Source organism: Panthera pardus, unplaced genomic scaffold, assembly GCF_024362965.1.
Source record: "Panthera pardus isolate Hobbes unplaced genomic scaffold, ASM2436296v1 HiC_scaffold_25, whole genome shotgun sequence".
Lineage (NCBI taxonomy): Eukaryota > Metazoa > Chordata > Mammalia > Carnivora > Felidae > Panthera > Panthera pardus.
In genome coordinates, this window is record NW_026526821.1 from 12,892,260 (window position 1) to 12,913,369 (window position 21,110).

Sequence of the window (21,110 nt, forward strand, 5' to 3'; positions counted from 1 at the left end):
TGGGCTTCTCTTTCTCCTCCAGCCTGACCTCTCTGAGCCTCAGTTTTCTCTTCCGTAGAATGGGGATGATAAACCCCCTTCTTACAGTAGTGTTTGGTTTAGAGCCATGCTCCTTACATTTGAATTCCTGTTCACATTTCTGTAGCTCTATGACTCTGCCTCTGTCTGCCTCAGTTCCCTCATGTGTAAAATAGGGTGACTTATCGTATGTATCTCCAAGAGCCATTGTAAGAGCAGGTGTGTTTAGTAAGTGCACAAAATGGGGGTTACTGTTCACTTACCTCCATGTGTGTTGGCTTCCTGTCCACTCACAGGTGCAGCACCAGGCAGTGGAAGGTTCTTCGCCACAGGCCCCTTCCCCTCCCACCCTTCCTCCCCGTGCTGGGTTTGGTCCTTCTGGTTAAAGGCCTTGGTCTCCCTCTCTCACCCTCTCCCGTGTCTTTCTTATTTGATGTTTTATTCTGCCCGCTCTGTCAGGTCTGTCTGTGTCTGCCCCCCGCCCCCCATTAACGCCCCCATTTCCTTCCTCTTTGCTTCCCTCCTGTCCTCACCAGGGCCATCCCGAGAGTCCTCCACCCTCCCTGCCAGCTGCCCCAGGCTGTCCGAAGCAGGCACTTTTCCCAGAACGCTGGGGTTTAGAAAACACAATGTCCCCTCAGGCCCGTGTGACCCGCTCTGGCTTTGGCTGAGTTTGCTCGGCCTTCGGCTGCCCGAGTGAGGCCCTTCCCCTGTGGGCATGGCCACACCTGTCAGAGCAATAGCAGCCGATTCTGCTGGTGCTGGATCCCCAGTGGGCCTTCTAGGGCCAGCCCTGTGGCGGGTGTGAGATGAGCTCTTTTAGGGCCGTTCCCTGCCTCAGTTCTGGAGCGAGCCAGGCTGGCCGGGGGGGAAAGGGCACATCTGTCTCCTGGGAGAAGGTGGCAGGCGGCCAGCATTCCTGCCTCTGGATGGGGAGCCAGAGGGCCGGGCTCCAAGTCGTCCCCGAGGGATCGGGCAGGGGTGGATGGAACCCTCGGCCCCACTGACGTGGCCACAGGAAGCGCCTCCTGCTGCCAGGTGTCTGCCGACTGTTTTGTCTCCGCCTGGGTCATGCGGGGCACCGCCCGTCCGGGACTCGGGTCAGGGAAGGTCTCCGACTCGGAGTGCTTCTGGCCTGATTCAAAAGCAGAGGCTCCCTGGGTGTCAGAAACACCAGGAGTGTTCAAAGAGCCCACTTCCCCATTCTTCAGCACGGGAAACCGAGAGCCCGGGAGGAGGAGAGCTAAATCTCCAACATCTCAAAAGCTTATCTAGTGTCTCAGAGATGGCAGCAGCATGTAGTGCTTAAGGACACAGAGGCCCTGCCACTTAGTAGTCGCGTGGCCTCGGGCAAGTTATGTCAGCTCTTTGTGCCTCTGTTTTCCCATCTGTGAAATGGGGCCAAAAGTAGCCCCCATCTGATGGGACTGTTTTTGTAGATGAAGTAAGAGAAAACACGTAACGCCTGGCTTATGTATGTAAAGGAGAAGAGATCCCAGTCTGTCTTCATCCAGGTGTCCCTCCGGGACACGGCTCACGTTTAAACTGTGTCTAACGCAGGCTGTTCATTTTCATCACAACTCCTGCCCCAGACCCTTTCCTGCTGACGTCTTCCTCATTCTGAGTAAATGGCACTACCAGTTGCCCAGGAGCCCAGGGCAGGATCTTAGTTGATCTTGGTGCTGGCCTGCCTCACCCCACACCCACATCATCAGCAAGAGTCAGACGCTCAACCTACTGAGTCACCTGGGTGCCCCTAGATGACTGAAAATTTACATGGAAACACAAAAATAACTATGACAGCTTTGAAAATGGACAAAGCCAGGGGACTTGTACTACTGATAGCCGGGCTTACTCTATAGCCGCAGTAATTAAGACAGTGTAGCATTGGGGGCGCCTGGGTGGCTTGGTCGGTTAAGTGTTGACTTCGGCTCTGGATCTCATGGTTCATGAGTTCGAGGCCCGCCTCGGGCTCTGTGCTGACAGCTCAGAGCCTGGAGCCTGCTTCGGATTCTGTGTCTCCCTCTCTCTCTGCCCCTCCCCTGCTCACACTCTGTCTCTCTCTTTCTCTCTCAAAAATAAAAAATAATTAAAAAAAACAAAAGACAGTGTAGGATTGTGTAAAAGTAAATAGTTTGGTGGAATGGAATGGTGAGTCCAGGAGCAAAAACCCTGTGGATGTGCTCATTTGAATGTCAACAGAAAAAGCCAGTGCAGTTCAATAAGTGATGCTTGGTCAGTTTGATATCCAACGGGGGGGGGGGGGGGGGAGTGGTGAGGGGGCGGGGGTGAGGGTTGGGTCTTGACTCTTAGCTCACACAATATACAAAAAGTCAACTTCATATGGATCACAGATTCAGATGTGCAGGGTAAAACCATGAGGTTTCCAGAAGAAGGAATAGACACTATCTTTGTGATATGGCAGTAAGCAAAGATTTTTTAAATAGGACAAAAAGTGTAATTCTAAAGGAAAAGTAGTTTCAACAGATGATGTTAAAATTAAGAATTGCTCATCAAAAAACACCATGAGGAGAGTAAAAAGATAAGCTATAGACTAGGGATCTTTGCCATATAAACTGACAAGGGACTCACACCCCAGATATAGTGAGAAGTCCTGTAAAGCAAATTCGACTCTCTGCCTATTTTTACAAATAAAGTTTTATTGGCACACGGCCATGCCCATTTGTTTTGGTATTCTCTGTGGATGCTTTCATGCTGCAAGGGCAGAGTTGAATAGTTGACATAGACCTTGTGGCTCACAAAACTGAAAATATTTACTGTCTACCTGCCCCTTTTCAGAAAAAGTTTGCCAAGTCCTGCTCTAAATCATTAACAAGAAGAGAACCCAACAGAAAAATACTCAGGGGATAGTTGTGTCACAAAAGCCCCTGGCCCACAGGACCGCATGGTCAATAAACTTGAATTTGCTCAGCCTCATTACTCATTGGGCAAGTACAAGTGAAATGGTTTAATGAGCCACTACTACATGCCCACCAGGACGGCCACAATGGAAGTTAAATACAGAGGATGTGGAGTCACTGGAATGTTCCCAGTCTACTGAGGCGGGGAGAATTGGTGCAGCTGTTTTGGAAAACAGCTTGGCATCCTCTCGTGAAGCCGCTCGTGTGCCCTTCTTGCGGCTCAGCAGTTCGATCCCTATGTAGATAACCCGCAGGGATGTGCACCAACAGTCACAGCAGCACCAACTTGGAAGCAACCCAGATACCTGTCACTATCACCCTTTGTGATTCCATATATGGCGACTTCTAAACAGGCCAAGCGAAACCACAGGGTCATAGGTCAGAATGCTGGTTACCCTTGCAGGGGGAAGTGTCCGGGAGAGGGCGCCTCGGAGGGCTCTGGGGTCGTTTAAAATGATAATAGAGGCGTGGTCACTCTGTAAAAGTGAAAGGAGCCACATAGTTCTTTGGGCATTTTTTCCTGTATGGATTTTATAATTAAATTTTTCTCAACATTTATTTATTTTTAAGAGAGAGACAGAGCACACGTGGGGGAGGGGCAGAGAGCAAGGGAGACACAGAATCGGAAGCAGGCTCCAGGCTCCAAGCTGTCAGCACAGAGCCCGACGCGGGGCTTGAACTCACGGACCGCAAGATCATGACCTGAGCCAAAGTCAGACGCTTAACCAACTGAGTTGCTCAGGCGTCCCTGGACTTTATAATTTAATAAAAAGTTTATAGAGACATGTATGTGTGCACACACGTATAGGTATGTATAGATACAGAGAGGACGCCCACAAACCAATGTGCTCTCCGTGCCCTCCTGACCCCACCTGCAGTCCCTTCTCCGCAGGTTGCCAGGCAGGAGTGTCCTTTATAACTTAGATCATGTTATTCCTCTGCTCAGGCTCTCCACGGCCGGCCCCCGTCTCACACTGACAGGAGGAGCCGATCTTCATGCCTGCCCACAGGACCCCGCAGGACCTGGCCCGTGTGGCCGCTCAGACCCCTTTCCCCACACTCGCCCTCGCCCACTCAGCTTCAGCCACCAGCCAGCTCGCTGCTTCTTGCAACATGCCTGGAATCTCTTCTCCAGATACCCTCCTAGGTTCCTCCCTCACCTTCCCTAGGGCTTTGCTCCAAAGCCTCTTCAGTGAGGCCTCCCCTGACCACCTCTCCCTCCTCTGTCCCAGCTGAAATCCTGCCCCCCCCCACCCTCCCTAACCATCTTCTTGCTCTCTCCTCCTCCTCCTCCTCCTTTTTACAAACCTCAAGTGTTTTATTTTAATTAAAAACATACACATTGCATTCATTAAACATTCTTTTCATATAGAGTCAAGGTCTCTTCTTTGAGCAGAAGTTCGCTCTGAACATAAAAACAACTTACCTTTATCAGATCTTTCCAAAGCAGTCAGCGTAATTTTCGGAGAGACAAGTCTCTTTCCACATGCATATGTCCTCACTTAACGCAATCCATACAGTAACAGGTGCACGTTGGGCAAATAGATTTGGGAGCATCACTCACCTAGTGGAGCAGAGGGGCCTGTGTGTACCACAGACTGGCCTTCCAGCCCTGAGAGTTCATTCTCCACTTTATTGGTTAAAATAAACGTTCGGCACTCCTGACATAACACGTGTTCAACTTCTCTGCTTGGCATCTGTCTCTGTGTCCCCGGCCTCCTTGTATGGGAGGATGAGACTTTGTTTTATCCACTCCTGCAGCCCCAGCACCTGGAGGAGTGCCTGGCACCCAGCAGGTGTTCTCTGAGTGCTTGTTGAATGCATGGGTGAGTGTCTTCCCTTGGCCCCAACTTGGCATTGTCTCCATAGGAAGCACTACTCAGATGTTTGCTGAGTGACTGAGTGGCACATTTTGCTGAGTGAGGGAATGAATGGTGGGTAGGTGGATGTGGATGATTGGGTTGACTGCCTACTCCAGGCACCCTTCCTCTCTGGTCTGATTTCAGGAAGTTTCCCTTTGCTAGACTCTCTGAGAGCCCCTGCCTACTTTCTGGCCAAGAGGAATGGGTTTCTGCCGCTTCTGGTTAGTTTCTCATCAATGTCTCCTATTAGCGGAAAAGTAGCCAGCTCTGTGAGGCCGACAAGGCTAGCCTGTTTTCCAGCTGGGGAAACTGTGGCTGGGGGTGGAGAAGTAAGTGACTTGTTCAAGTCACCCAGCCACCAGCTGAAAACCCGTGCTCCTGGGCTCAGTGCAGTGCCTCCCATCTCTGGGCGCCCTTCTGTATCTCTGCTCTGAGACATGGGCGTTATTGACTTCCTGTTGTCTTTCAGGGTCACCGGGGGCAAGAAATCCACCAAGAGGACCAAGTCCATCAATGGCTCCCTCTACATCTTCCGGGGTCGAATCAACACTGAAGTCATGGAGGTGGAGAATGTGGAAGACGGGACAGGTAGAGACCCCAACCCCAAGGCCCGCCTGAGCCCCAGCCCCACCTGCTCTGTGGCACAATCTCTGTTTCAGTTTTTTCCTTTTATTTGAAAGGTAACCTACCTAAGAACAGTGCCTAAAACACATGCACATCAAGTGAACACTTGGGTAGTCACTATTCAAGCTAAAAAGTAAAACACTGCCTAATGAAAATTTGTTTCAAAACTTGACTTGAATGGTTATGTCATTATACGCACTTGAATGGCTTCAAACATATACATGTAATTATATAGATACAGTTTTATATATCTGTTTAAAGGGTCATAAAATTATATATTCTTTTGCTCTTGCTTTGTGTTTCTGCATGTGGCTGTCTGTACGTTGTTGGTTTCCACTGCTGTGTAATATTCTCTTGCATGGATAGTCCGTAGCTCATTCATTCCTTTGGTGGTAGATATTTGGGTCATTTCTGCCGTTTGCTATTATGAACATTGATTCTGTGAGCAGTCTTGTGTAAACCTCTTTTTGTGTGTGTGTCTTTGAACTTGGCTAGGGCAGGAGTTCTTAATTGGTTTTGAGACACTGACTCCTTTGTGGTGTCACAAAATCTGTGGACCCCTCCTCAGATTTAGGGCGTGGCCGGCTTCAACTCCCCCGGAAAACGGGGGACCTGCCTGTTTTCAAAGAGGTTGGCCACTTCCCATCCCAGGCAGTCAAGGGCACCGTCGGGCTTGCACTAGGTTTTAAGTAGCCCAAGTGCCCCAGTGAGATGGGCAGGGAGGCTGGGACACATTGCCAGGCTTTGGGGCTCTTGCATTTGTATACAGACTGTAATTGAGGGGCGGGAGGAGTCGTTGTTGGCAGACAAGAGGGAGTGAGCATTTGAAGCGTTGTGAGTTCACCTCTTAGGTCCTGATCCTGTCGATGCCCCTGCCACCCAGTCTTTCCGGAGCGGAGATGCGCTGGTCCCGTGACCTTACTTGCACGCGTGTGGTGGGGAGTGTTCCGAGTTGTATGACTGAGTCTGCGCTGACCCACCTTTGCCTTCTGCCCCTGCCAGCGGATTACCACAGCAATGGCTACACTGTCACCAACGGCTGGAAGATCCACAACACGGCCAAGAACAAGTGGTTTGTCTGCATGGCCAAGACGGCGGAGGAGAAGCAGAAGTGGCTGGATGCCATTATCCGCGAGAGGGAGCAGCGTGAGAGTGAGTGGGCCCTCTCATGTCCCCCCGAAGAGTGGTAGTTTCGGGGCACTTTCCTGGGATCCTGGGGTGTGTGTATGGCTTCCCCTAGGCTGGTCACTTCTGTGGGGTGAGGACTGTGTTCTGGAAGCAGGTCACTCAGGGGCCAGGGAGCTCTAGGACTGTGTTATAAGTTATATAAGTTATATAAGTTATATAAGTTATAAGTGTTATAAGTCAGTGGTATCTTGGATCACCTGAGGTCATTTGTTAGAGCCCATTCAACAGATGGTGAAACTGAGGCCCAGTGGAAGGGACTAACACCTTGTCGATACGGTTGGTTGTTCTGGGATTGTTGGCACCCTTCCCCCTTGAGGGCTGGTAGCCCCAAGATGCTCCCTGCATGCCTCTGTCCCTGCCCTGCCCCATGGTTCTGTCATCTTCAACTGGGGTTCTTTGTGCTGGAGACTCAGAGTCCACATCGGGGATGGGGGTCCTTGGGGGCTGCTCATTAATTGTGGTCACAGATTTCTCTGGGCCCAGGCTCCCTGGAGGAAGCTTGCGTAAACTTAATACAGGGCTGGGTGTGGTAATTGGGTGGGGTTGGGACCAGGCACTGGATGGTTCTGCAGAGATCACCGGGCTGGGAAAGGGGAGCTGTGCTGTGTTACTCAGTGATCTCTTCCGATAAGAGGGGATAAAAGCGGGTTGTAATGCCACTAAATGAGGTTTGGATTTGACCATACTTCCTATCCCCCTCCCACCTTTGCAAAGGAGGAAACTGAGGCATAGTTTTCTCCATATCTGTCACCTGCCACTTGGATGTGTCATAGACATCTCACACTTGCCAAGTCCTAATTTCCACCCCGTCTTCTGCCCCAAACCTGTAGGTTCCCCATCTCAGTACACGGTTCCTCCATTCGCCTGGGGGCTCAGATTCAAACTCTTGGTGCCATCCCTGATTTCCGCCCACTCCCCAAATTCAATAGATGAAGTTTCTTTCCCACGTCGCCTTCGTCTCTCTGTTCTGTTCTTCCACACTCTTATAAGTCACCATCCTCTCTCAGGAATTAGGCCCAGCGTGGCTAGATCTGTTGCTTTGTTTTGTTTTTTCCTAGAGAAGCTAGATTTTAAGTTTTCAGGTGACATTTCTTGATTTTAAATATTGCGTCAAAATTTATTCAAACAGCATTAAGCCAGATAAGCTGTTGAGCCTGGCTTCTGGTTGAGAAAGCTTGTGAGTTCCGAAACTGATCAGAGATGGGTGTGTGCTCAGGACTGGGGGTGGGGTTGAGGGGTATGGCCTGGCCTGTGTGGCCCATCAGTGTCTGTGGTTAGAATGGAGAGCTGTGGTCAGTGCTGGGTATTTGCGATTATGTGTAGGGTGTGGCCTCAGTGGGCCTCAGTCATTAGAATCAGGGCGTTGTCCCAACCTTGACCTCAGGGGTGGGACATTCTGTGATCCTGAGCACAGATCTGGAGACGAACTTCCTGGGTCTATATCCTGGTTGCACCACTATCTAGTTGGGTAACCTGGGATAGACAGGGTACTTTCTCTGGGCCTCAGTTTCTTCATTTGTAAAATGAGGATAATTTTGCCCTCTGGGTTTCTTGAGGACTAGGTGCTTATAGCATTGTCTCTTAATATTTGTCAGGAGTGGACAGGGTCCAACTAGAAAATGTGGGGCAGGGATCTGGTCAGGGTTCTGTATGTATTGTCTAGAGAAACGGGCAAATTTTTATTCCTGGCTGGAAGGAAGATCTCAGTAAACTTTCTGATAACCTCTGAATTTGGAAATGCATGCTCAGGTTGAAGGGTTGAATCAGCCTGACTGCTTATTACTCTGGGACTTAACCTCTCTGGGCCTCAGCTTTGCCATCTGTAAAATGGGGGAGATTCACCACCCTCCCCTACAAGGTTGTGCGGGGAGCCAGTGGCAGATGCCTAGAACAGGGACTGACATGCAGTGAGTGCTCTATAGACGTCCTGGGCAGGGGCAGTAGTGGGGACAGCTGGGGGAGGCAGGCTTCCAGGAGCCACAGGCCTGTCCCCTCTGCTCCCCAGTGCTGGTGCTCCCCCAAGTGCTGACCATGCCCCCTCTGTAGGCCTGAAGCTGGGCATGGAGCGGGACGCCTACGTCATGATTGCGGAGAAGGGGGAGAAGCTTTACCACATGATGATGAACAAGAAGGTGAACCTGATCAAGGACCGCCGGAGAAAGCTGAGCACCGTCCCCAAGTGCTTCCTCGGCAAGTGAGTGGCCCCACCCAGGCCTCCGTGGGGTCCCTGGGCTGATTCCAGGCGGCAGGTAGGGCAGACTGTATCCACCGGGCTCCTCCTGGCCCTGCCCCTTCCCCAGAAGCCCTGCTGGGCAGACCCACTAAAGCCCCCCCGAATCCTTGAGTAACAGACCTCGGAGGTCCAGGAGGATAGTGGAGTCCCCATATCAGGTCTTTCGAATGATTCCTACCACAACTCACTGCAAAACATGAATTTTATGTCGTGACCTGGTGCATACATCCATGTGATATATGACTGAAGCCTGTTTCACAAAACTTACCGCGCCCGATGCACTCTGAAAATACTGGTTCTGTTTCCGTTCCCGTTCTGTTTCTTTTCTATTCCATTCTGTCCTGTCCTTTGTATGCTGTTCATTTTTTCATTTGTTCTCGTGCTAAGGAAGACCCCTGCAATTGATTTCACAAACTACCAATGGTTTGCCCGCCATGGATTGAAAATCACTGCCCTCACACTCGGGAGGAGAATCTACCGTAGATCTTTCAAGGGAAGAGGCAGTTAACACCAGGAGTTGATTTCAAAGTTGCCGGAGGAGCGCACGTGGGCCCTTGCATCAGTCCGCACAGGCTGCCGTCTCCGTGGACCGCAGACCAACCGGCTGAAACAGAAGCTTACTTGTCACAGTCCTGGGGGCTGGCAGCCTGAGATCAGGGTGTGGGCAGGGCCTGTGTCTCATGAGGACTCCCTTCTTGAGTTACACATGAGGGGGAAGGGGAGGCTCCTGGAAGCTTCCAGTATTTGAGAGCCTCCAGTCTCTTCCTCCATTCTTTCCTAATAATGAAACGTTTTACAACCCCTGCCCCCAATTTGTAACCCAGGATCAAAGGGGTCAGGGCACAGGTGTATCTTAAACCCAGAGTTACATCTCATTCACCTGGTGGGGGCGGCTGGGGATGGAGAGGGGCAGTAGAAATACAGTCCCCGTAAAACCGCCGTGTGCCAGCCCTGCTGTGCCCTCCACGTGGGACACGGGAGAGGGTACAGAACACCTAGGGTGCCGAACTCACAAAGCTTGTGGTCCAGCAGCGGAGGGAAGTTAGCCTTTGAGGCAGGGACTTTATTTAGAATTTATTGACTTACAGCTCACCCAAAGGCTTTTGAGGAGGCCTTGGATAAAAGCGACTGTATTATTATATTGCCGTGGACCAGGGGAAAGGTGATTTGGACCAAGGGAGTCACACAGTAAAGACGGGGGAAGTGGTTGCATTCTGGGTCACTTTGAGGGTGACAGCGTTTGCTGGTCGGATGAGAAAGAAGAGAGTTGAGGATTGTGAGGCCTTGGAAGGCTGGAGTTGCCGCTTGCTGAAAAGAGGAAGGAGGTGGACAGAGGAGCAGGTTTTGCGGGGGAGGGTGGATGGGAGTGGAGCTCAGAGGGTCCTTTTGGACAGGTTACCTTGAGATTCCGAGACACCCGGGTGGAGATGTTGGCTTGTTAGTCGGATATAGATCTTGACTTGGGGAGAGAAGACTGGGTTGGAGAAGTAAATGCAGTGGGTGTGGGCCTTTCGATGGTTTTTCAAGCCGTGGGACTGAAATCTGCGAGGGGTCATGCAGGGAGAGACGGCTGGGGCCGTGGGGCCGCCAGCTGGCAGGGGACCCGAAGAGGGAGTGGGCAGAGAGGTGGGAGGCCCTCGGGGCAAGGGTGCCGCCCTAGAAGCCGGTGGAAAAGATGCAGAGACAGGGCGCAGTGGCAGCCAGGTTTGGACGCGTTAAGGTTGAAAAGCCCAGTGGACGTTCAAGTACCGATGCTGGTCAGGCCTTTGGAGACCAATGTGGAGCTGGGGCGGAGCACATCTGTCACGGCCTGAGGCTTGTGGTTGAAGGGGCGGCAGGCAGGAGGTTTGGGGGGGTGGTTGGGCTCCGGAGGGGTAGCTGGGGGATGTCCTGGACTGGAGCTGCCCTGTTGCAGCAACCCCAGGGTTGGGAGGGTGTGTGGAGAGGAGTGTGTGGGCCCCAGCCGTGTGGGAAGCAGGGAAGGGGCGTCCCGGCGCCCTTTTGTCAGCTAGTGTTTAATCCCTGGGCAGAAAGGAGGTTTTTCTCTCTGGTGGTGGTGGGGGGGCCTGCTTCTGGCCCCCCCTGGGTCAGAGGACCTCTCCGCCTCCTGCCAAACCCCTTGGGGAGCTTAGTCCAGCCGGATGGGATAACCTGCCTGTGATTAGAGCTTCAGCGGACTGTTCTGTCTCCTCAGGAAGGATTAGGGGAGATTTCTTTTACCGCCCATTTGAAACAGGGCCAGGATTGAGGCTTGTTCTATAATCACCGGGACCTTAAGGACCAGACTTCCTGCAGGAGACTTTTCTAATGAAACTCTTCTCCCCGCAGAGCTTTGCTCTGTGCCCAGCGCCAGGGCTCGTGACCTTCCTCCTTTCCCACCAGGGCTCAGCTCCCAAGTCTTCTCCTGCAGGAGCGTCCTGGGTCCCCTCGGGTGGAAGGAACCTATAGCCACAGAGACATAATTATTCAAACGCATACAACACTATGAGGCAGGACACTACCATTATCCCCATTTTAAGGGTAAGAGAATTGAGGCACAGAGAGGGAAGAGGTCCTGCACAAGTTGGGGGCTGGGATTTGAACCCAGGACTCTCTCCCACCGCGTTCTGCTGCACGTATCCATTTTTACCTCTGGTCGGCACATTTCATTTTTCCTTGTAGCTACTCTCTCCATATCCATCTGTACTACTTAGATGGGGAATCCATGAATACAAAAAGGGTCCGATTTATCTTTATAACCTCTGAGGGTTGGGCTCTGAGTCAGACTTGGACTTAAGCCCTGGTTCCCCCACCTTCTAGCTTTGTGACTTTGGGCAAGTCTCTTAACCTCTCTGAGCTTCAGTTGATGATTCGTTGATGAGAAATAATAAAATATGCCTCATAGCATCGTCAGAGGCTGCAGTGAGAAAATGCATGTGGCATCTCATAATTGTGCTGCTAAGGGTATTGGAGTGGCCTGTTTCTGCCCTGCAAGAGACAAAACTCATGATGAAAATCAAGGAAGAAACTCTGTATATTTGTGTGGAGGCATCATGGGAGGAACATGATTTGCCCTCTAGGAGCCTCAGGTCAGTTGGGCCGACCGAATCGGTTCATTCATTTGTTCCTGCCATTCGTTCAGTGTTTACTGAGCCCTTACTATGTGCCAATAGTGAACAGGACAGACAGACCCCTGCCTTCGTGGAAATGACTGTCCAGTGGGGAGATCAGAAAATAGACAAGTAGACAAACACCAGTAAAGAAGGGATCTCAGCGAATTGATGGATTTTTTTAATTTAAAAGTTTATTTTGAGAGAGTGATTGAGAGGGAGCACATGTGTGAATCGGGGAGGGGTAGAGAGAGAGAATCCCAAGCAGGCTCCACGCTGTCAGTGCAGAGCCCAGCTCGGGGCTCGATCCCACAAACCCTGAGATCATGACCTGAGCTGAAATCAAGAGTTGGACGCTCAACCGACTGAGGCACACAGGTGCCCCTAGTTGATGGGTACTGTAAGAAATGAGTAGGCTGATGTAAGGAGGTGAGGAAATGGGGTACTGTTTCAGCCAGGGTGGTCAGGAAAAGCCTCTTAGGGGAGTAGACATTTTAACCAAGCTCTAGATGTCAAGCAAGAGCCAGTCATGAGGTGATCTCGGGGAACAGCCTTCTTGGCAGAGGGAACAGCAGGTGCAGAAGCCCCAAGGCTGGAGTGAGCCTTGGGTAATTGAGGATCTGCCAGGCCAGTGTGGCTAGAAGCAGTGGGTGGCTGAGGAGCAGGAGATGAGGCCGCAGGGGTTGGCAGGGGCCGTATTAGGCAGGTAAGGGGGGATGGGGGCTCAGGGTTTGTTCTAGGTGCTCTGGGAAGCCATTTTCAAAGAGCCTAAGCAGAAGAGTGGGATGAAGAATGAGCTCATCACACAGGCTCTGGATGAGGGCACTGTCAGAGCTCTAAGAGCTCCGGGGACAAGAGTAATGGTGTATTTGGTAGACGCAGTCAGGGAAGGCTTCCTGCAAGAAGAATGCCTTTGGTTTCCCTCTTGTCAGAGGTTAGGTATCATTCATTCATTGATGTCTGCTGGAATAGAAGCTCTGCGGTGGGAGAGGCCTCATTGTCTCGCCTAACCTGGATGCACAGGTGCAGGGTAGCTGTGGGCAACAGACATGGCTGCAGGAAGCTCCTTCAGGCAGCAGAGTCACGGGGCTGAATATAACGCCCTCCCCCACCCCGCCAGTCCCTGCCCTCATGGAGGAGACCGGAGAGAACAAGGGGATTGCTGTACTGGGGACTGTCCCAGGGAGACGGCAGAGACACAACTGTGGATCCCTGTGCCTCGCATTGGGCTTGACGCGTGGTGGTGATTCTGGGGGCCAGGAAGGAGCGGTGAGGCTGGGTACACGCTAACGCAGCTAGTGCCCATTGCCCGGATCCCGGACTCCCCACCAGCCTAGGCTGACCTGCTCTCTGTGTCCCCAGCTCAGTGCCCCGAGTAACATCTTCCTGAAAGGCTGGAACTTGCCGCTCTTTGTACCCAACTTCCAGCAACTGGCAGATCGCTGGTTTCCTGACCTTCTCACTCGGGGCTTTTCTCTATGCTGATCCCCTCCCTGCCTAGAACACCTTTCCTTGCACCTCACTGGAGGCAGGTGGCTCCCCACTGACCCAGCGCAGTCGGTGCATGTGTTTTACATGGGCCACGTGGTGCTTTCAGGAAATTTTGGATTGTAAATCAACACTTAACAGTTGGGAGATTTCACAGGAAATGCCGCATTCCCAGCTTCTTTTGGAAAAGTAAGATACTCCAGTCTTCCCATGTGGCCACGGTCAGCTGCACTGAGGGGCGGCTGGTGTCTTCAGGAGTGCCGGCTGGTTTAGCGTTGCCACACCCTGGCCCCTTCTGTGCATTTCCAAGAGCTTGAGGTTCCTGTGCTAGAGAGGAGTTTTATGTGGTTGTGCACACTGGGTCCCAGCTTGACGTTTCATATGATGTGACAGTTGACCTGTTGAATCCAGAAGGGCCCTGAGTGACCCACTTGCCCTAGAGGCCCCGATAGACCCTACTGAGGCCCACAGAGGAACAGTGGCTCGCCCAAATTGGCCCAGCAAGCTGTGAACCTTCCCTGATGCTCTCAAAGGGGTAAGACTCCGCGCGGGGCAGAGACGTGGGTCACGGTTGTTCTTCTCTGGGCCGCCTTCCTCCGCCCTGGCAGAAGACGCTGGGCCGCATCCTGTCCCCCGTCTGGCCGCAGGGCTGCCGGTCGGTGCCAGAGGCGGCCCCCGATGGGACAGCTGGTAGGCAGCCGGGTGCCGAGTCCCCAGCTTCCGAGAGTGGGCACTCAACATCTGCTCGCCTCCCTCAGCTGCTGGCAGCTTTCTCCCTGTCGCTGATTTTTGGGGCCTTGAGAGCGGAACTGGGGGTGGAGGGCCCAGAACAGTCTCTTCCCCACCTGGGGCTCCCGCCCCACGGAATAGGTCCATTTCTTCTGTGTTCCCTCACCTTGGCCTGCACCCGGGGCTCTCTGAATGCCTCAGCACTCACCACTGCCTACACACAGGCAGGCTTCACTCAGCCAAACACCGGGAGGCTAAAAATAGTCCTGCCCCCTCTGGCCCTGTAATTGGAGGCGGGACAGCTGGTTTCGATAAGCAGGAGATCGCTGCGCTCTGGCCAGCTGCCACCTGCTCTCATTGAACACAGATTGCTCCAGTGGAAACGGCCCCGTGGCCGGCTCTCCCTTTTCCTGCTGACTCTGGTGGGTTGAGCTCTGCACTGAGCCTGAGCACACCCCCGAGAGCCAGGCCCTGGGGTCCAGCTGAGCCTCTGGCCCACCGGGCAGTCACGTTGGATCTGCTTGATTTCCTCTGGCTTCTGAGCACTTTCTCTCCCCGAGACCTTCCTGCCGATCCCAGGACATTCCTTCTTGTTTGATGGTTCATTCCTTCGTTTGTTCAGGAAATGATTATTGGGCTCTACTGTGCTATAGACCCTCCTCTAGGTCTGGGGGTAGGGCTGTGAATAAGACCATCAAAAATCCCTGACAATGTGGGGATTACCTTCTGGTGGGGGAGACGGCCGGTAACACGTGTATGTAAATCTGTAACAGTACGACTCCAGACAAGGATAAGTGCTAAAGAGGAAGCAAAACTGAGAGCCGTGAGGATTGTGTGAGGAACTGCTTGTGGTGAGAAGGAAGGACTTAACACGAAGAGCTGGGGGAGGGCATTTCCAGGCCGAGGGAACAGTAAGTGCAAAGGCCCCGAGGTAGGCAGGAGTCTGATCTAAGAAGCAGAAGATGGTGGGTGTGGCTGAAACATAAGTGAAAGGTATAGGAGAGGAGACCAGGAGGACGAGCGGTTCACGTGGGGCCCTGTCATCGTGCAGGCAGAGTTTGGATATTTTTCTGAGAGCAATGGGGAAGCCCACTGGAGGGTTTGACCAGGAGAATGACATGATCTGATCGCCATGAGCTCTCTTGACTCTCCACAGTCGTCTTTCTGGGCTCTTATTTCTTCCTCTTTGTTTCTTCGTTCCTTCTGCTTATCCATCCTTGTTGACATCCATCATCCATTCCCTCACCCGTCTGCCTGGTTCTGTCTCCACTTAGCATCTGTCCATTCCCTCATGCTCCCCACTACCTACCTGCCCACTGGTGTTTCCAGCCACCTGCTGATTGGTTTGTCAGATCATCCATTCATCTGCTCATTTTCCATCATTTGCCTCCCCACTTTTGTGTCCATCCGCCCATCCACCCACCCATTCTCCCTCCCTCCTTCCCATCCATCCATCCGTCTATCCATCCATCCATCCATCCATCCACTCACCCACCTACCCACTCTCCCTCCCTCCTTCCCATCCATCCATCCACCTACCCATCCTCCCTCCCTCTTTCCCATCCATCCACCCACTCATTCTCTCTCCCTCCTTCCCATCCATCTGTCCATCCATCCATCTAGCCACTCGCCCACCTGCCCATTCTCCCTCCCTCCTTCCCAACCATCCATCCATCCATCCATCCACTCACCCACCTACCCATTCTTCCTCCCTCCTTCCCATCCATCCATCCATCCATCCACCCACCTATTCTCCCTCCCTCCTTTCCATCCATCCATCCATGCATCCACCTACCCATTCTCCCTCCCTCCTTCCCATCCACCCACCCATTCTCCCTCCCTCTTTCCCATCCATCCGCCATCCATCCATCCATCCATCCACTCACCCACCTACCCATTCTCCCTCCCTCCTTCCCATCCACCCACCCATTCTCCCTCCCTCTTTCCCATCCATCCATCTATCCATCCACCCACTCATTCTCCCTCCCTCCTTCCCATCCATCCATCCATCCATCCATCCGCTCACCCACCTACCCATTCTTCCTCCCTCCTTCCCATCCATCCATCCATCCACCCACCCACTCTCCCTCCCTCCTTCCCATCCATCCATCTTTCCTCCCTTCCTCCCTCCCTTCCTCCTTCCCTCCCTTCTTGCCTCCTTCCCACCCATCCATCCACCCATCTATCTTCCTTCCTCCCTCCCATCCATCCATCCACCCACCTTCTTCCTTCCCTTTTGTCCATCTGTCTATCCATCCATCCACCCACCCATTCTCCCTCCCTCTTTCCCATCCATCCATCCACCCACTCATTCTCTCTCCCTCCTTCCCATCCATCTGTCCATACATCCATCCATCCATCCATCCACTCGCCCACCTGCCCATTCTCCCTCCCTCCTTCCCATCCATCCATCCATCCATCCACTCACCCACCTACCCATTCTCCCTCCCTCCTTCCCATCCACCCACCCATTCTCCCTCCCTCCTTCCCATCCATCCATCCATCCATCCACGCACTCATTCTCCCTCCCTCCCTCCTTCCCATCCACCCGCCATCCATCCATCCATCCACTCACCCACCTACCCATTCTCCTTCCCTCCTTCTCATCCATCCATCCATCCATCCACCCACCCACTCTCCCTCCCTCCTTCCCATCCATCCATCTTTCCTCCCTTCATCCCTCCCTTCCTCCTTCCCTCCCTCCTTGCCTCCTTCCCACCCATCCATCCATCCATCCATCCACCTTCTTCCTTCCCTTGTGTCCATCTGTCCATCCATCCATCCACCCACCCTCCCATCCCACTTCCCTCCCTCCCTCCTGCCCATCCACTCATCCACCCTTCCCCCCATTCACCCAGTGCACCTGAGTCAGGGCCTGGGGTCTGGTCACACCCACCACTCTGCCATTGGTCCTGGGGAGAAGCACAAGGCCTCAGCACAGCCCCCGGAGCTGTAGGCTCCCGGGCTTTGCTTTCCTGTGGGGCGTTCTGGCTGTCATTCCTGGGAGTGGGTGGGGCCAGGCCCATTCAGCGCTGGTTCCCGTGTTCCCAAGACTAGGGAAGTTCTCTCAACTGCTTCTTATATTCCCGGCAGTGAGTTTGTGGCCTGGCTTCTGGAAATTGGTGAAATCAGCAAGACGGAAGAAGGAGTCAACTTGGGCCAGGCCCTGTTGGAGAATGGTATAATCCACCATGGTGAGTGGGGGCTGGGGCCTGGCGGGCCCAGGGGTGGGCATAGGTCAGTGCTGCGCTTCCCCTAACTCAGCGGCTACTGCTCCCCCTCTGTGCAATCGCCCTGTTTCCTGGGCGCATGGTAGCCTCAGAACATAGATGCCCTTACAGATCTGCCCATGGGGCAGAAAGCCTTGCACTTACCTAGGACACCAGCAAAGCAGGGACACTTTGAAAAATTAAGGGCAGGGAAGAATTGTCTGTTTGTCCCTTCAAAACAGGCAAGAGCCGTTTATGCTTTAGTCGTTCAGCAAATATTTATTGAGTGCCCGTCATGTGCCGGGCACTGTCCACATAGCAGCGAACAGGACAGATGAAAACTCTCGTCTTCATGGGGCTGGCATTCTAGTCAGAGGGGGAAGTGTGCGTGTACAGACGGCGATCAGTGCCGGGTCGGGGGAGAGAGAGAAGGGGTGGTGTTCCGTTCTCAATAGGGGTTTGGAAGGTCTCTCTGCGAAGGTGCCCTGGGAGAGCACGGGGCCGGGTGGCGTCGGGGTTCTAGGCCGGGGGAGCAGCCAGTGCTGAGCGGAGCAGGACCCTCCTGTCTGCTGTGTGCCTGGAACGGCGGCAGGGCGCCCAGCGAGGGGCCGTGATGCTCAGACGGGAGATGACAGTGGCTTGGACCAGGGTGGAGTGAGGAGTCAGACTGTTCATGCTTTGAAGGAAGAGCCCCCAAGAGTGGGGAGTGACAGAAGCATCAAGGGTGACCTGAGGCCATTGCATAGAGAGGGGGTCATAAGGCCTGACTGTGGTCTCGCACCCCGGCACCCTCTGTCCCAATGCCTGCTTTGGCGACCTCCACCCAGGAGGTGCTGGGCCAGATGGTCCCAACACGGGCTGGATCTAGGGCATTTCGGGGCCTCTCAGGAGACCCGCGGCTGCCCTGGCCCCGGGCGGCAGGGTCGGCCAGCAGGGCCCCAAACGGAGCAAGGGAACCTGGTTTTCACGGAAGAGTGAGGGCAGGGGCTCAGTGAAATTGACGTGGCACAGAGCCTTGCCGAGTGAGGGTGGCGGTGGCGTTGGGTGATGAGGGTGGGCCCTGGGTCCGACCTCACTGGCCCTTTGGGTCCCTCCAGTCTCTGACAAGCACCAGTTCAAGAACGAGCAGGTGATGTACCGCTTCCGCTATGATGACGGCACCTACAAGGCCCGGAGTGAACTGGAGGACATCATGTCCAAGGTAGGGACTCTGCCCCACCCCATGACCCCGACCCCACGGTCACTGCCGAGCAGGCGTGGGCCCCAGTGGCCTGTGCTTTCCCCCCTCCCCCACCTGCCTGCTCTGTCCTGGGAGCCATCTCTCCAAGTAGCCTGGGTTTGGAGGCCCCTGCGGGATGTGGCCTGATCCCAGACCCCCCCACCCCCCTTTTCTCTTTCAGGGTGTGAGGCTTTACTGCCGCCTTCACAGCCTCTACGCCCCCGTGATCAAGTAAGTTACTCTCTCCAAACCCCAGTGGCACGTCTGCCTCTTCTGAGCTCCGTGCCTTTGGGCTGATAACTTAACCTCTCTGAGCGTCAGTCTCCTTCTCCATCAAATAGGGCTAATAATTGCATCTACCCTATACATTCGTCCTTAGGGTTAAGTGAGTCAATTTGTGGGAGACGCTGCAGGGTGGTGGCGAAGGGTGTCAGTTCTGGAGTGAGTTTGAATCTCAGCTGCTAGTTTTCAGTTGTGTGACTTTGGGCGGAGGTCCTTAACCTTTCGGTGCCTCAACTTTCTCCTCTGTGGAATGGGGATAATAGATTCACCTCAGCCTTTGCACTTGCTGTTCCCTTTGCCTGGAATGCTCTTCCCTTACCTATTTGCATATCGACTTCCTCACTTCCTTCCAAGGTGTCCAAATCGGAGGGGCCTTCCCTGCCCACCTTTCTTTCTAAAGCATCTCTGGCATGCACTGTCCTCCTGACTTCACGTTGGTTTTCTTCTTGAAACTCGTTAGTAGTTGACGTATTATGTTATTCATTTTATCAGTTTGCTTTCTTCCCCACTGGATTGTAAATTCACCAAGGGCAGGGAGTTTGCTCACTGCTGTGTCCCCAGACCAGCGCCTAGAGCAGTGCTGTCCTGTAGCCCTTTCCACAAAGATAGCCGTGCTCTAGGTCTGCGCTGTCCAATACTGTGGCCGTGAGTCCCATGTGGCTTTCAAACCCTTTAGGTGGAGGAATATAATTTTAAGTTTGATTTAATATGCATTGGTTGGCAAGTGGCTGCATATTGGAGAGTGCAGGTCAGGGGCAAAGTAACACTCTGTAAATGTGCGTCAAGTGAATATTGAAAGGTAATTAACCTCTTTGGCCTCTGATTTTGCCCTCTGTGAAATGGGCATAAGAACGGCTCACACCCCTTGAGTTGCTACAAGGATTAAACTTGAATGGTGGCTGCACATAGTGAGGGCCGTATAAGTGCCAGCCATTGGTTATTTTCTTTATTGTGAGGCTTATGGTTATGGATGAAGGGACAGAGAGGGTGACCTGGCTCTTCCCCAGCTGCAGATTCCTCTGCCCCCTGTCCTGACGGCTCTTGTCTGCTCTTAGAGGAGCAAAGAAGATCCAGCATTTGCTGGCCTCTTTGGGGGTCAGGCCCTGGGAACCGCTTGCCTCTGTAGACCTGCCCCTGCCTCCTTGGCCCAGCCTCGGCCAGCACAAGCCCCCGCTCCGTCCATCAGCCCCCAGAGAAGGAAGGGGCGGGGCCAGCACTTACTGTGCGTGTGGCCTGCTGGGCTCCCCAGTTCCTAAAAGTCCGAGAGAAACTCCCCAGCCAGACTCTCATCAGCCTCAGCATGGCTGGCCACATGAGCTCCGGTCTGCCAGCTTTGAAGTCTGAGAAATCACCGGTCTGACTGCAAGGTTAGCGCAGCCCTTGGTTCCAGGACTCGGCAGGAATTTAGATGCCACACAGGTCAGAGCATTTGCTTTGGGAGAGAACCGGGCAACCTGATGCCCACCTCTGTGCCCGCCGCCCTGCCCCCATCTGCTCACGTGCCCTTCCTCCCCCCGCAGAGACCGCGATTACCACCTGAAGACGTACAAGTCGGTGCTGCCGGGGAGCAAGCTGGTCGACTGGCTGCTGGCTCAGGTGAGAGGCCCCCCGGCCTGTGCGAGCAGCCTTCTCGCTCTGCCCGGGACTGGGGGGCTGACCGGGATATGGGTCTCTCAGGTTTTGGGGCTTTTTTTTTTTTTTTTTTTAAACAAATTTCCAATATTTTTCACTCTTGGTAAAAATCCGCGTAACGCTTGCGATCTTAACCGTGTTTCGGTGCACGACGCGTGACGTGAAGTCCACTGACCTCGCTGCACCGTCACCCCCTCCCCCTCCTGAGCTCTTTTCATCCTGCAGAAATGAAACTCTGTCCCCCGGTTAACAGCAGCGCCCCACTCCCCGCAGCCCCCGGCAGGCACACTTCTGCTTTCTCTGGGAGGTGGCACCTCGTGCCCCGTGTGGTTGGCATCACACAGCCTTCCACCTCCCGCCGCTGACCTATCGCACTGTGCGTAACGCCCTCGGGCTCGCCGCCTCGGCATCTCCTTCCTTCGCAAGGGCCGAACAATATTCCATTCTGCTGTGCGGGACCGTCCCGGGTGAGCTGGGGCAGGCTGGTCTCCTGCTGAAGCACCAAATCGGAGCCTCCATGTGGAACCTGCCGAGTTGCTCCTTTGACACAAGTTCCCAGGCGGGCGGGGGCTGGGCAGAGGCTTGGAGAATCCACACAGCAGCGTCCCTCAACTTC

The 21,110-nt window shown here is 53.6% G+C and overlaps 1 protein-coding gene across 1 annotated transcript in view; it reads left to right on the forward strand.

Annotated features, from left to right (window-relative positions):
• PREX1 (phosphatidylinositol-3,4,5-trisphosphate dependent Rac exchange factor 1) overlaps positions 1-21,110 on the forward strand; it is a 184,921-nt gene that overhangs the window by 115,734 nt on the left and 48,077 nt on the right. Inside the window, exons 8-14 of the mRNA XM_019458211.2 lie at positions 5,271-5,389; positions 6,428-6,577; positions 8,660-8,807; positions 17,246-17,346; positions 18,459-18,562; positions 18,762-18,811; positions 20,383-20,458. Of these exons, the coding sequence (XP_019313756.2) occupies positions 5,271-5,389; positions 6,428-6,577; positions 8,660-8,807; positions 17,246-17,346; positions 18,459-18,562; positions 18,762-18,811; positions 20,383-20,458 (748 nt within the window). The remainder of the gene's footprint in view (positions 1-5,270; positions 5,390-6,427; positions 6,578-8,659; positions 8,808-17,245; positions 17,347-18,458; positions 18,563-18,761; positions 18,812-20,382; positions 20,459-21,110) is intronic.